Here is a 15,024-nt window from a genome sequence, read left to right as displayed (position 1 = left end):
GTTTATTCTGAACTTCTGATTTTGTAACAAATTTCCATGACCGACTGAACTTGCGATGGAGGATAGAGGTTAGTAATACAGAAGTTAGGAAGCAGGGAAAGTTTCGATGATGTTCTTGCATTTTTGTTGTCTTCCAAGTTTCAATTCACAAGACTGCATTAGCATTAGAGGAGGAATTGTACTGATGATTCGGTGATGTACCGGAGACTGAAATTGAAGTGCAGAGGGCCGCTTTATGCGCCATGTTTCTATTGAACTCGCTGTTTCTGTAGAACTCGGCATGTCGTCTTGTTGATCTGCCTGGGTTCCAGATTCTGTGATTATTGTTGCTGCGCGTATATAACATATACGTCGTAAAATCAAGAGTGAGTTACCAGGACTTTGATGGAGAGGTCATATGTTTATTTTACCAACCAACAAGGATGACGACCACACACACACCACCACCACACTGATATCATGTTTGGCAAATTTGTCCAACATCCATACAGGAAGTGGAGTTTGTAGGAAAGGAGGAAGATAACGTACAAGATAACGCGCGTTTGATAAGAACAATGGTGTGATTAATCACAGATGGGCTGATAGTTTGAATGAGTGAGTTGATAAGTGGGCCTTGATTGAGCTGAGTGCTAGCAATAAAAGATTTACTTGGACAAATAACCAAGATATTTCAGTTTTAGCTAAAATAGATAGATTTTTTGTTACAACAGCTTGGTAAGCTGCTTTTCCCTTAGTCAGTGTAAAAGCTTTAGAAAGGTTACCTAGTGATCATAATCCTCTAGTTATCAATTCAGGGGAGAATGTTAGCTTCGGAAAAAAAAAGGTTTAGGTTTGAAAAATGGTGGCTGGAAAAGGATACTTTTAGGGATGTGGTTGTGAAAGCTTGGAACACTCCTTGTAGGTCAGTTAGTAGTATAGACAGATGGCAGTTTAAAATCAGAACCCTTATGCGAGTGGTGAGGGGTTGGGCAGCTAATGAGATTGCTTCCTTAAATAAATCCAAAACAATTCTCATGGAGAAGTTTAGTAGGCTAGAAAGTTTATCTGAAACTAGAGAGCTTGATTTAGTTGAACTTAGTGAACTGAGATCAGTAGAAAAAGAATTAGAACATATCTGTAAATTAGAAGAGATTAAGACAAGACAGAGGTCTAGGGATAGAAATCTTCTGAAAGGTGATAGGAATACTGCCTATTTTCAGGCAATAGCAAATCAAAGAAGTAGGAAGAAAAGGATAGAGTACCTTGAGGGTCCCACTGGTCTAGTGTATGATAAAAAAGGTATGATGTAAATAGCTGTAGACTTCTATAAGAAGTTGTTTGCTTTGGTTAAATTAGGTGCTAAGGTTAAATTAGGTGCTAACTTTTGGGATGAACAGGATAGTGTTACACCCGAAGAGAATAGCTCTTTAATAGCCCCCTTTTCAGAATCTGAGATAAAAGAAGCCATTTTTAGTTCTTATGCTGAAGGAGACCCTGGTCCTGATGGCCTTCCTTTCTTGTTTTTCTAAAAATTTTGGGACCTAATGAAAAAAGATTTAGTAGCTCTCTTTGAAGACTTTCACAAAGGAAAACTAGATCTATATAGGTTAAATTGTGCTTTAGTTACTTTAATCCCAAAAGTTGGTGAGGCTACCAATATGAAACAGTTTAGACCGATCAACCTTCTAAATTGTAGTTTTAATTTTTTTTCCAAAATTCTTACTCTTAGACTGAGTCCTATAGTTCAAAGGATTGTAGCTCCAACACAAACTGCTTTCATCAAAGGTAGATACATTCTGGAAAGCGTAGTAGTCGCGCATGAACTTGTTCATAGTGTTAACAAGTCTGGGGAAAGTAATTGTTCTCAAACTTGATTATGAAAAGGCATACGATAGGGTAAATTGGACCTTTCTTTTTATATGCTTCAAGCTAGGAAGTTTAACCCAATGGTGATTGATTGGATTAAGAAAATAATTGTAGGAGGTTCTATATGAATTATGCTTAATGGGGAGGATAGCTCATATTTCAGAACTAGTAAAGGTCTAAGGCAAGGAGATCCTCTATCTCCTTTCCTGTTTAACCTGGTGGGTGACGGTCTTTCTAAAATGTTAATGAAAGCTTTAAATGCTGGTCTAGTGCAAGGTCTACTTGAAGATTTCAGACCTGGAGGCATAGTGTCACTGCAATATGCAGATGACACTATCCTCTTCGCTAAAGCAGAGGAATCTGTTTTAAAAAATCTCAAATGCGTTTTGATGTGGTATGAGCAAGTGTCGGGTATGAGAATAAATTCTCACAAAAGTGAATTAGTTCCCTTGAATTTAGATCAAAATGAAGCACATAGATTAGCTCATATTTTTTCCGCCCCTTTAGGATCTTTCCTATCAATTATCTAGGAGTATCTCTACATTATGAGAATTTGACTAGGGATGACATACAACCTTTGGTAGATAAGATTTTGAAAAAAGTTGCAGGTTGGAGAGGGAGGCTTCTCTCTTTAGCTGCTAGAGCTATGTTACTTAAATCTTGTCTGGCAAGTATACCAGTTTACCTTTTATCATTTATTAAGTTTCCCAAGTGGGCTATCAAAATCCTTAACACACATATGAGCAATTACCTTTGAATGACTCAGTAGAAAATCATAAATATCATTTAGCTAACTGGGATTTAGTTTCTATGTGCAAAGAATATGGAGGTTTGGGTCTTCCAAATCTTAGAGACCTCAACATTAGTTTGCTGGCTTCTTGGTTGAAAAGATATAAGATAGATAAGGATAAACTCTAGAAAGAGCTTGTAGATTATAAGTATGACACTACAAATCCCAACATCTTTTTGTCTAGGACAGTAGGAGCTTCAAGTTTCTTTAAGGGTTTCATGTGGGCTGCCCAAGCAGCTAAGATGGGTTATAGGTGGAAAGTAGGTAATGGCCAAAAGATTAGATTCTGGGAGGACAATTGGTTGGGTTCCTCAAGCCTGGCCATTCAATTCTGGCCTATATATAGAATTGTTAATGAAAAAAGAAAAACTTTAGCAGAGTTATGGGATGGTGTAAACTTGAAATGTACTTTTAGAAGAAACTTTTCTAGTGAGTTGTATCAAACTTGGTTAGATATAGTAGAACTTGTGGCAACTGTTCAGTTTACAAATGAAGAGGATGAGATGATTTGGCATTTTAACTCCTCTGGAGTCTACTCTTCTCAGTCCCTTTATAAAGTTATCAATTTTAGAGGCATCAAATCTGTGCATGCTTCAGCTGTTTGGAGCCTCAAAATACCTCCCCGAGTTCATTTCTTTTTATGGCTAGTGATTAATAATGGGGCTTTAACTAGAGACAATCTAGCAAAAAGAAGGAAAGTGGATGATGAAAACTGTCTTTTTCTGTTTAGAGAAAGAAACTATTCAACATGTTTTCTTTGACTGTGTAGTAGCTAAACAATGCTGGAAAATCTTATCAGATATCTTAGGTTTCCAGGTAGGGGGAGCATGATAGATACAGGCAAGTTTTGGTTTAGTAATAAGAGACACTGTATTCTAAACATGATCTCATCAGCTACTATTTGGTTTATTTGGAAACTGAGAAATGACTTATGTTTTTAGAGAATTGGCTGGAGAAGCATGGAAATGCTTCTTTTCAGGATTTCTGGACTTTAACTGAACTGGATGGTATTATGTCGTACCGACAAGAAGGATCTACTAATGGAGTACATCAGCAAGATCAAATCTGTAGCAGGCGAGATCCTCTGGCTTCCTTTTGTGACCCAAAGCACCACTTGAAGTTTCACAAGAGTGAAGTTGACGACTTGTTCAGGATGCCCCTGAATCCTGAAGACGCAGGGAATGACTCGAAGCTCAGCGAGATGACCTGGTGGAATGCTCTGAACGTTTCGCTAAATCTGGACTGAAGATGAGATGGTTTAAGCTTTAGTTGTTTTAGCTGGTAGCTGGTAGTGTTATGCTAAAAGTAGCTCAAACTGTTTTCATTCCTGGATGTATCGTTCTGGTGGACACCTTTTGGCTTTAAACTCCGGTGCTGTAAAAAATTTGCTAGTCTTTCGATATTAATTGAAAGGCTGGGGGCGATATGCCCTTAAACTCTAAAAAAAAAATAACACGCATTTGAGGGGCGTGCGACCTTGCTGTCCTCGTCCTCGTCCCCGTTCCCGCCTCTGGATTCCACCACCCACGGCCAGCGACTCCTGCCACACCTCTCGCCCCCGCCCCTCGACTCTGCCCTCCCATACCCACAGGGTAGCCGACAACCGCCCCGCTGCGACGCCCCGTCGCCAGCCCCACCCAACCGCCATCTCTCATTGCCCGAGCAGGCGACGCCCCTGCTGCTTCGCCCTGTCGCCGTCTCGACCGCGCTCCACCGCCATGTCACGGCCGCCGCCCCGAAACCTCCTTGTAGCGCTGCCGATGAGTAGATCCTCTAACCAGGAATCCTAACGTCGGCGAGCTCTTGGGCCGCAGGGTCGCATTGTCCGCACTCCACGAGACGGGACGCCTAGTAGAGTTTGCGAAAAAAGAAAGTACTTTTAAAACCACATATGTTTAATCTAAAATAAGTACTACAAAATAATAATGAACTAAATAAATTCCCCATAGCTTAGCTCCAAACTCTTAGGGATAGTTGTCTCCGAATTATTGGAGTCCGTTTTATGCAAATATGGCTCACAATGCAAGCCCGTATCTATCAGAGTATCAGACCACCTAAAAAGGCACTGAAACACTTAAATTTGAGCTTTGTCGGGTAAAGTTGTATTCTTGACGGAGAGGGAGAGATCATGTTCCCATAACAGGCTTCTTAATCGAACTGTATTGCATTTAAAAATATTGAAAATAAAAAATTGTATGGAAGCCTGCCAAGAAAATATTTGTCTGATAGTCCTGCGTGTTATCGACTCAAGTGCTAATAATATAAATCGATGTAGTGAATGAGCAGATTCGTCCCAACACGAGAGCGCGTGTTTAGTTGCCCAAATTTTGGAATTTGGGCTACTGTAGCATTTTCGTTTTTATTTGATAAATAGTGTTCAATCGTGGACTAATTAGGCTCAAAACGTTCGTCTCGTAATTTCCAATCAAACTGTGCAATTAGTTTTTTTCGTCTATATTTAATACTCTATGTATGTATCGCAAGATTCGATGTGATGGATACTGTAGCACTTTTTGGATTTTGGGTGGAAACTAAACACACCCAGAAAATGATTCTTTCCACCGCCGGAGACAATGACTGCGAGATAGAACTACGCTCATGTTTTTCTGTGCCGTGGTCACCATACCGCGCCATGCGGTAGCCACACCACGGTCCCAACTCCCAAACATGGCCTTAATAAGGATGCTCTTATTTTTATGAATTTATTTTAAGATTTAACAATGCTATTTGTATATCAATTGTGAGATGTATGTGATGACTTTAGGTCCTTGAGATTTGTCGGCTCATACTTTCTGATGTGTAAAAAAAAATATAAATCGATGTAACGTTCAGGGTAGTAGCAAATCACCCCCAGCGCATTAGATAAATGCCACCGGCTAATATCTCTCATTTTGCAACATTCCATGATTTTTTAAATAGGAAGAACCGAAGAAAGGATTAAATCCTGTATCATCTTTTATTTATCCCCATACATGAAAACTCAAAACAAGTACTTCTTCTGACTAATATATGGTGAGGGGTTAACGCTAATCAACTCCACCTATACCAGGGGCGTGTACCCCAAAATTTTTGTAAAAATATTAAGTAGGTTATTGGCCCGTTCGCTTGTCTTATGAGCCGTACTGTTTCAGCGAAGGAATAGTATTTTTCTCTCACAACAAATCAGCGAACAGTATTTTCAGCCATGACTTTTCAGCGAAGCGTACAGGGCTAATATGTAGAACACTTAATATCAAATAAAAATAGCGAAATACGAATGGTCGAACGTCCGAAGCAGATGAGCGCGTCCGGATGCCCCGCGCATGCTGCTGCCCTAGCTCGCGCGCCCGTACCTACCGCTGTGTCGTATCGCTGGTGAACACGCACGTCAATCCCCCGTCTACCTCGCCCCACCCCGACACGCGTACACTGCTCCCGTCTGCCTCGCCCCGCCCCACACACGCACCCCAGCTACGCTCGCCACTCCTTCCCCTGTTCCCCTCCTCTCTCCACGTGGGTGGGACCCAAGAGCCTGAATGAGGACGAGCACACTCCAGGAGCTCGTGCGCCCCATCTACCGCCCCCCGGCTCACCACGCCCCTTCCCAGCGTCCAGACCGTGCCCCCATGACTCTCTGAACATACATCTGGAACACGAAACACTTGCAATATGAAACACTTGAATACAATATAAGTCTCAAGCAGATGAAATATTTGAAACATACAGTCGCAATATATGTATGAAACATATGTAACATCCAGATAAACCACTTACAACTTACAACGTGAAAACACTTATTGCAACATAAGAATTAAACAACTGAAACATTTCGAATATACTCTTACAACATATGTGTGAAACATGTGCAACATCCAAATCAAAAACGTTTGCAACATACGTCTGAAATCGATGAAACATTTTGAATAAACACTTGCAACGTACCTGTGATAATATCTGAAACACTTGAAACATATATTTACAACATAAGGGGAGGGAGAGGCCGACACCAAGGAACTAATATGCTTATCATGACCTTGGGAATGACTATCTTTGTATGAATGTTGACGAATTGTATCCTTAAATCTGTATACCTAACTATTTTTTTCTCTCGTTATATTATATCATTAGCGAATTGCATCGCTTAGGTTCGTACCCGTGTTTAAATTCCTGGATCCGCCACTGCCTATACAACGCCCTATATGTAACCACGCCGGCAACCCAATCCTCGATCGTCTCTGCGGTTCCACTCACGCCGCAAAGCGCTCCCTCTCCGATGGCTTTCTCGGCTAAGTCTCGGCCGCCGCCGTCTTAGCCGTCCTCTCGCAACGGCCACCGCGGCTGGGGCGAACAATGCCACTGTGGCCATGAACACCGCAGGGATGGAGGCGCGCCGCGGTGGTGTAAACTCCACCGCGGCGCTGCCAGCGTCGACGGCGGCGTCCAACGGCTCACTCCAGTACACCTGCTACCTGTGCCACAAGCGCAAGAGCCTGATGATCAAGCGGTGCCCCATCGCAAAGGACGGCTGCCACGTCGCCTGCGTGACGCTGCCGACCCCTTCCACGCGCTCCCCTCCGCCTCCGGTGACCGCCCTCGGCGGCAGTGGCAGGGACGCCGACGACTGCTACGTCATGAAGGTGCACCCGGACGGCAGCTGGGTCGTCGTCGACGTGGTCAGCTGCCGGCAGGCCGCCCCGGCGTGCTACCTCACGTGCAAAGACGGCGACGAGCCTGGCCGGGACGGGGCCGCTGGGACCACCCCGGCAGCGCCGAGGGCCGCGCTGCCGTCCCTCCTGGCTGACTTCGAGCGGTGCGGCGACCATGCCACAGCACAGGGCGCCGCCGTCCCAGCCATTTAGCACTAGCAGCAGCCACGACGATGCATGCTGTCAAAATGTCCGGTCGAGACTTTTTTTGTCCTGTGCGTGTGCATGTCCACGTGAGGCCCGCCCAAGTCGTTGGTCACATAGTTTGTGCAGGGAACAATATTCAGAAGAGTGATGCGCGCAGCTCTCGCTAGAAGAACGAAAGACGATAAGCGATGTTGGAGAATCGAATCCGATTTCTTCCTTTAGATAACAAAAAACATTTTGCTACAAATAATCCTTTCAGATTTTTATACACACAGTGCTTCAAACAACAACAAAAATGCAGTCTGCAGCACACCAAGACATCCATCTGCTTGTTTTGATTTCGAGGAAATTAGAAAGTACATGAAACAACAAAAAGGGCGATGTGCAGTCATAATTTGATACTAATATATAGTTCTAGTATGAAACAAGAACGATCAGTAGACGGAACTCTGAAGCGTTTGCGCCGGCTATGTGGCTATAGGTGAAGAAGTCACCTCACTTACCAGGCTACAAACACCCCAACTTGGCGATTCGGTGGTTTGTTTTCGAGGAAACAGTTTTGCCGACTCGTAAACCGCAATGAGCTTTCAACGACAACCATTGCTTTCCGCATTATCCACGACCACGCCTACTAGCTACAGATGGGGGCTAATAAGATAAGAGCCTGGTACTACGTCTCATGGCCTGAAAAACATTCAGGGCCGTACGTGAAAAGCGTTGCCACGCGGTCCAGAGACCAGAGTCGAGCTGGCAATCCAAACGCAGTCAACCACACACACACAACAGTCATTATGGACAGCTTTTGTCCTTTGTAGATTTCCGGCTGGCCTGGTGAAGAACGTCTGCGAATGACGTTGCTAGCTAGCGAGAAGCAATAAGTAGAGTAGCATCACTCCAAAACGTTAACACAGCCAAATTCAGGAGCTCGATTGCTTCTAAAGTGAGAATTAAACTGGTCAAAATTAACTGCAAATTGATAGCGGGCATTCATGCTTCCCCGGAAAAGTCCAGGAACAAGCAAGTACGCCGCTTCGCCCACGTCTCGCACCAACACGCACCATCTCTCTCTTTGCCCCAGATGCCTCTCTCAGCAGCTTCCGTCCTCCATGCCTTCCTCCTCACCCTTCTCCTCGGCGCCACGGCCTCCGTGCCGCCAGGCGACGGCGGCGTGAACCCGTAGATGTCTACCAACGGCACGGGGACGTCGCCCTTCGCCGACGACACGGAGAGATACATCTGCTACCTCTGCACGGGCCGCAACCCGTTGCTGATCAGGTACTGCCCCATCTACTGGGACGAGTGCCACCTCGTCTGCTACGACGAGTACGATGCGTACGCCGACACTGCCGCCATTCCCGCAGCGCCCGCGCCCGCGCGGGCGGCGCTGCGGTCGTCGTCGTCGGCGGCCAACCCCAGCGGGGTGCACGACGACGACGAGTGCTACGTCATGAAGCTGTACCGGAACGGTAGCTACGCCATCGTCGTCACCCGCCTCGGCTGCGCCCGGATCGCCACGTGCCTCCTCTCCTGCGGCGGCGGCGACATGGCCGACAGCGACAGGAAAGCCATGGGCACCGCGACGACCGCAGCGCCAGCGCCGACGGCGGCTGCGGTCCAGGGGAGTTTAACGCCGCCCCGACCCGCGGATTTCCAGCGGTGCGGCACGCAGGTAACTGCGACGCCGTCTCTGCGTGGCGCCGTCTTCCGTGCTGGTGGTGCGCGGCGACGGCGCTAGCTCTGTTGGGATGCTCCGATCTACGATGGATGGACGCGTACCGCGCGTGTGCGATGCTGCATCTGCATATGTGGCCATGCGCGAGTGCGTGTCAGGTCGCGTGCGTAGTTTGTGCCGGTAGCGCTTTTGCGTCCAAACCAAATGACTTTGGACACTTCTTAGAAGACGTGATAAAAGCTGAGAGATTTCGTCCAACCGGTACTGCTGGCTCTCCACGTCCGGACAGACGAGCCAGCAATTCACTTCAAGTGCCATTTCGCATGCCCATACGGGGTCCGTATCGTCCGGAGGCACCGTTCGAGAGTTGCTTCAAGCCGCCGCTGGACCACTGCTGCAGGGTATGGTCTGCCCGTCTCCACTAACTGTCATATAGACGAGAAATACCAAATCTGATCCACGCCAGACCACATGGAGATCCATCCGATCTACTTTTAAAATATCTAAATATAATATTTATAATATAAAAAAAGACAGATGAACCACTTAAAATATGCTTCTGAAACACTTACAAAACACCTGAAAAATAGTTAAAAACCACTGCAAGCATATATAATATCCAGATAAAACAACATATATTTGAAACGTATGCAACAACTAAATAAACACACTCGTAACAATACGTGCGAAAACACAGATGAAACATTGGGAGCAGACCTTTGCAAATATACGTGTTGCAATATATGCAACATCACGATCTAGTTTTGCATATCCATCTGAAACGCTTGCAATATACACTACACCACAACCAAAAAATAGCGTCGGAGGTGGGTCGCTAAAAGTACCAAAATATCAATGGACGATCGGTTGCGAAAATTTTATAACAGATGATGGGTCGCTACTTTTCATTTCTCTAACCGAACATCGATCGCTATTTTTATTTTGCTTTATCATTGAAGAATCGATCATTAAAGCCTCATATTTCATCAACCATCCGTCATATATATATATATATATATATATATATATATATATATATATATATATATATATATATATATATAGGGAGAGGCTATTCAGCAGCCGGCTACAAAATAAGTTATTCTGTAGCCACCTCTATTTACCATAATTTTATATACTAATTTACCATAATGTCAATACATATTTACGATAGTTGGGTTACTATAACACATGGGAATATTTACCATAACGTTATAGTAAACCACTTAGTAAGGAGTTACTGTAAATCTCGTAAATTAACATAGTAATTATCGTAACTCAAAGTGACTACAGAATAAGTTATTCTGCAGCCAGTTATAGGATAGTAATTCTATATATATATATATATATATATATATATATATATATATATATATATATATATATATATATATATATAAATAATTGAACTTGCCACGCGGTCAAATAGCCCATTTCGCGCCTAAAAAGCCCATCAGATGAAACCCTAAAAAAAAAAAACTCTGCCAACCCCAAATTTTCCCTCTCACGCCGCCACAACCCCGCCGTCCCGCGCCTCACACTTCCGGCGCGGCGCTCCCTGCTCCTCACGTCCGCCGGTGGCCGCGGGCGCGACTGCCCCACCCAGCGCCGCCCGCGTTTCGCTCCTGCCGAGGTCCGGACGCCGCTGCCGCGCGACACGACGGCCGCCGCCCCGTTCCCCGTCCAGCGTCTGCTCTCTGCCCGCACCGGTGCCGTCTTTCCCTCTTCTCGCCTCTCCTCTTCTCTGCATGGATCTAGCAATTTCCGTCCAGGAATTGACGGTTTCCCCTTCCTTTTCCCTATGTCCTCAGCGCAAGCGGTGATGACTCCCATGTCGGCCCTTCAGCACCGCGATGCAGGGATCCAAGGCGGGGTGCTGCACGGCGGCAAAGCAGGGGCCTGACGCGTGGTGCTCAGCGCCGGCTACGAAGGGGTCTGAGGGCGGCCGCGCCGGCCTGTGTGCCAGCGCGCTAGGGTTTGAGGTCGGCCTGCGCGCCGGCGATGGAGGGGTCCGAGGCGGCGTGCACCTGGGCGCCGCGGTGCTGAGCATCAGCTATGTATCTGCGTCTTCGGTGTTCTGTATGCGCTTTCTGTCAACATCGATATGCAGGAGGATCAAAGGTACACTAGCACCAACTGTCGTAGTTTGTTTTCAATTGGACCTATTGAATATTATCCCAGGAGAGACAATTACATCTGCAAATGCTGGCTGTGCACCAGGTGCTCCATAAAACGCACTTGCTATACTGATATCAAGCCTCAGGAGTTTGAAATTGTCCTATTTCGTCTTATTTCCTTCTTTCTTTTTACCTTGCATGCATAAGACGAAAGCTCAACATTGGCTACACTTAGTGGAATAAGTTGTGATGCCAAAAGTAAGCAGAGAGGATTAAAGATTGCCGGAACTAAACAAGGTTAGTGGACCTATCTCTCTTCTTTTTGCTATATTTATTTTTCCTTCTCTGCATCTATTTTGCAAGCAATTAATATGGATGCTTAATATTTGTTTTGCAACTGTCACCATAGCAAACCGTGATTCCCAGTGCCATTTAGCATAAAACAGATGTAGTAAGCTGACCTAAACAAATGTGAATACGGCAACTTCTAACGAGCATGCACACTGTGTAGGTTGTTTTTCTCCCTGTCTGAATCAGTTAAATAAACAGTGATGGTTTTTCAGAAACCATATTCTAATCTAAGTTAATAGGCTGACAACGAACATATATTTAAATTGATTTGACCCTCAAAACCCCCCTTCGTGATGGTTGATGCCAAGGTTAGCTACGACTTACCGGTTAATGCAACAGACTTGCCCAGGGCTTTACAAAATTATTATTCCTGCAGAAAAAAAGTGATGTGTTTTATTACTCTTGAGTTCAGTTGTACGCCAACGATGAGCACAACAATTGTTTTGTGTCACCACACTAGATATTTCCTCTATACATTTGATTTTACATGATGCACATTGATTGCCTTTGTTATTAATTGTCAGGTCATTATCTACTTACATCAACGACTTCCCACATGGTCATGGCTGTGCTGACAATTGTTGATTCAGTGAGCTCAACTAAAACAGATCTCTTTTTTTCCCTGATATTCTTTCGATTCTATGATTTCTTATCAGACCACTTTTTTGAAAATTTTATCATGCCCACTTCTAATTTCAAACATTTGCCATTCCTCTTGCATAGGGTGATTAGGAAAAAGGATATTTGGCCTTACAATATTTGGCTCCATAACAAAGCGCATGCCCTCCTGCTGGTGCCATTTCTGAATCTGAAAACTATAACAACAATGTGTACATAGTCTATAGTCTGCAAGTAGAGATTCCTCCCTTCTAAAATTGGTTCATTGTGTCTTCATTTCTGCATATTTTACTTCTTCTCACCACTATCTGTTTTCTTATCTACCTTCTTAATTTCTTAAGGCAGTAGCCTAACTTGCTAATTACCTGTTGATTATAGAGAAAAATGTTATATAGTGCCCGGTTACCACTAAATACTCTCTTATTTCAATAATATTTTTTGGTGATCATACAGTTGGCACTATCTCATCTTTAGTTCACAAATTTAAGGTTTCAAAGCACTACATCAGTGACAAGAAGGGCTTTATTATGTCTATTCCATCATTATGTAAAGTTTGCAGCTTTTGCGATGTGATTTGTCATAATCCTGTAGCCTTATGCTCTTACTGAATGCTCATCTCTGCACTCTTTCTGTAGTTTTCTCTTTCATGTCTCTGAATTCATAAGTTGATCTTTCTTATGAGCAGAGTGTGCCAGGCTTCATCCGTCAACTTATCAAAGGCTTATGGTTGTCACTGTTCCCGCTTCTTTAAATTGGCAAGCGAAGCAAATTTGAGCAGCTTAACAAGAGTTTACCTATTTTGGTTGTGCTATTTATATCTAACAGCACTATGTTTGCTCATGTACTTTTGTACGCATACTTTATTTGGGGCTGGGTATGCAAGAGGACATACACACACATTTGTACCGGCTTATATGCTATTACGCAAAAAGGACTACTTATTCCTTCTGCATTTCTAGCTGGCGCAACGTGTTGAAATGGAGAGACAATGTTTGAATCATAATTGACTGATATATACCGCATTGGTCACTGCATCTAAATCTGTTGCATTTCGAGAATATAGTCAGTCTCCTACCCGCGTGAATCGCGGGGTTACCTGCTAGTTCTACTTTATTCTTTCAGCACGTCTGTATGTAGTATTTGGTTTTCTCATTCAATGCTGTTTAGTGGTTACTGATAATTGACTTGTCATTGACAGGTCACCGGCATGGTCCCTGCTGAGTATCGATTCTGCTGGAGCACTCTTGAATGCCATTAACTCAGTTCTTCAGAGTAAACCTTTTAACTCAACTCTCCAAATTCTTCTCAGATCCATTTTAGGATAGCCGCAGACGCTTTTTAAGTTAACAGTAGTTCTGGTGGTATAGTAGTATATTTTTGAACATAGTAGACTTACCTCTGACACGTTCTTGCATCATGAATACTACTTTGTATTAGTAGTTTTAGTAGTAACCAAATACTTCATAGGAAAACATGGCAATAGTAGTGTTAGTAGTATTCAGACATGGCATTAGTAGTATTCAATGTTTACAAGTCTTGGGCTCATTGAAAAAATTCTCATTTTTGCCAGACCATCTTCATGCCTACCTTAAAATAAGTCAGCCAACACCAGGCAAGTGTTACTCCCTTCCTCGATCCATTGCTGTTCAAATTAAATTTATTGATCTACAAGTTGAATTTACAAGTACTGGATGTGTGGATTGAATAGAGGATAGCTTATCAGCTTGTCTTGTTGAATCATTATTTTTGTTGTCTGCTCCGAGCCAGTCATCAAAGTCTGGGAAACAATAAACTCAAGTAGTGAAGTCTTGAATGGTGAAAATAAAACACAAACAACTAAGGGGTAAGCACTGGACGTTTCATTTTTTAAGGCAAACTGAATGTGATTTATATTCGTAAAACTGTGTCTTCTCACTCCCGTATAAGTTGTACATTGGAACTTGTACTTTATTAGACTACTGATTCTATCATTTTTTCAGGAACTTTTGGATGCTGAGCTTGTTGGTTTTCATGGACATGTGATATGCTAAACTTTTTATCATCAGCTAGGATTAGCCTTGCTTTTGATCAGCAGGTACTTCAAACAAGGACTAGTTTGATGTTAAGTGACATTACATGTATAATGTACTTGTTCAATACATGAATCAATGTATGGATAATGTGATCAGTTTTGAATGTCATCACTTTTGTGTACGTGAATCAATGTATGGCTAATGTTTGATCATCAGCTATACCTTCAGACAAAGCTTTTTTTTTATCTGTTTACAATTGAGCCCGTCAAATTGTTGGTCGCTAAAAGTTATTATAGCATTGGACTGTCGGTCGCTAAAAGCTCTAACATATTGTCGGTCGCTAAAAGTTGGACCGTCGAACTGTCCGTTGCTAAAGATGATGTCCGTTGTTCTTTACCTATAATGACGGTTTCATTAGCAACTGCAGGGGTCCATCGCTATAACCTTTAGCAACTGACTATCCATCATTGTACACCCCTTTCAGCAACTCCAAATCAATCGCTATTTAAAGGTTATGGTGTAGTGATACTTCTAAAATATCTGAAACACTTAACACACTCTTGCAGCATGCATTTTTAGCACATCGCAACATCTTCTTACTGCTTGGGAGAATAGAGGCTCGTCGGCACGTGGAGTTCACCAAAGGCAGTAGCCCGGCGGCGCTTGTAGGCAGCGGTTCGGCTACGCGACGAGGCGGGGAGGTAGCGGTCACGCGCCACGCCTGACAGGCCGGCAGCCAAGCGCCGCGACTCGTAGGCGGTTGCGCGCTGCTCCTGGCAGGCCGGCA

The 15,024-nt window shown here is 43.8% G+C and overlaps 1 protein-coding gene and 2 pseudogenes across 12 annotated transcripts; all 3 read left to right on the top strand.

Annotated features, from left to right (window-relative positions):
- Positions 1 to 55: 55 nt before the first annotated feature.
- LOC136537347 (uncharacterized) lies at positions 56 to 7,473 on the top strand (annotated as a pseudogene).
- A 1,072-nt stretch (positions 7,474 to 8,545) lies between these two features.
- On the top strand, positions 8,546 to 9,202 carry LOC136540338 (uncharacterized; annotated as a pseudogene).
- Positions 9,203 to 10,618: 1,416 nt separating this feature from the next.
- Positions 10,619 to 14,452, top strand: LOC136540337 (uncharacterized). Of its 12 annotated transcripts, XR_010779921.1 has the most exons (7): positions 10,619 to 11,359; positions 11,464 to 11,553; positions 12,132 to 12,196; positions 13,424 to 13,497; positions 13,796 to 13,837; positions 13,993 to 14,068; positions 14,205 to 14,452. XR_010779921.1 is itself a non-coding variant. In XM_066532339.1 (5 exons), exons 1-4 carry the CDS (start codon positions 10,993 to 10,995, stop codon positions 13,481 to 13,483), a joined length of 582 nt encoding a protein of 193 aa, XP_066388436.1. In that variant the 5' UTR covers positions 10,619 to 10,992; the 3' UTR covers positions 13,484 to 13,497; positions 13,796 to 14,452. The 12 variants fall into 12 exon arrangements, 1 of the variants encoding a protein (XP_066388436.1); XR_010779922.1 differs by lacking the exon at positions 13,993 to 14,068; XR_010779920.1 differs by adding an exon at positions 12,911 to 13,027 and having other exon boundaries at positions 13,796 to 14,452.
- The last annotated feature ends 572 nt before the right edge of the window (positions 14,453 to 15,024 follow it).

This window comes from Miscanthus floridulus, chromosome 2 (genome assembly GCF_019320115.1).
Source record: "Miscanthus floridulus cultivar M001 chromosome 2, ASM1932011v1, whole genome shotgun sequence".
In the NCBI taxonomy this organism is placed as follows: domain Eukaryota; kingdom Viridiplantae; phylum Streptophyta; class Magnoliopsida; order Poales; family Poaceae; genus Miscanthus; species Miscanthus floridulus.
This window is presented reverse-complemented; position numbering and strand designations above follow the sequence as displayed.

Excerpts from the sequence above, each read along its gene's own strand:
- LOC136540337 (XM_066532339.1), top strand. The coding sequence starts at position 10,993 with ATGCAGGGATCCAAGGCGGGGTGCTGCACGGCGGCAAAGCAGGGGCCT. Across the intron at positions 11,360-11,463 it reads AAATGCTGGCTGTGCACCAG|ACGAAAGCTCAACATTGGCT; the intron begins GTGCTCCATAAA and ends TGCATGCATAAG. Across the intron at positions 11,554-12,131 it reads GATTGCCGGAACTAAACAAG|GTCATTATCTACTTACATCA; the intron begins GTTAGTGGACCT and ends ATTAATTGTCAG.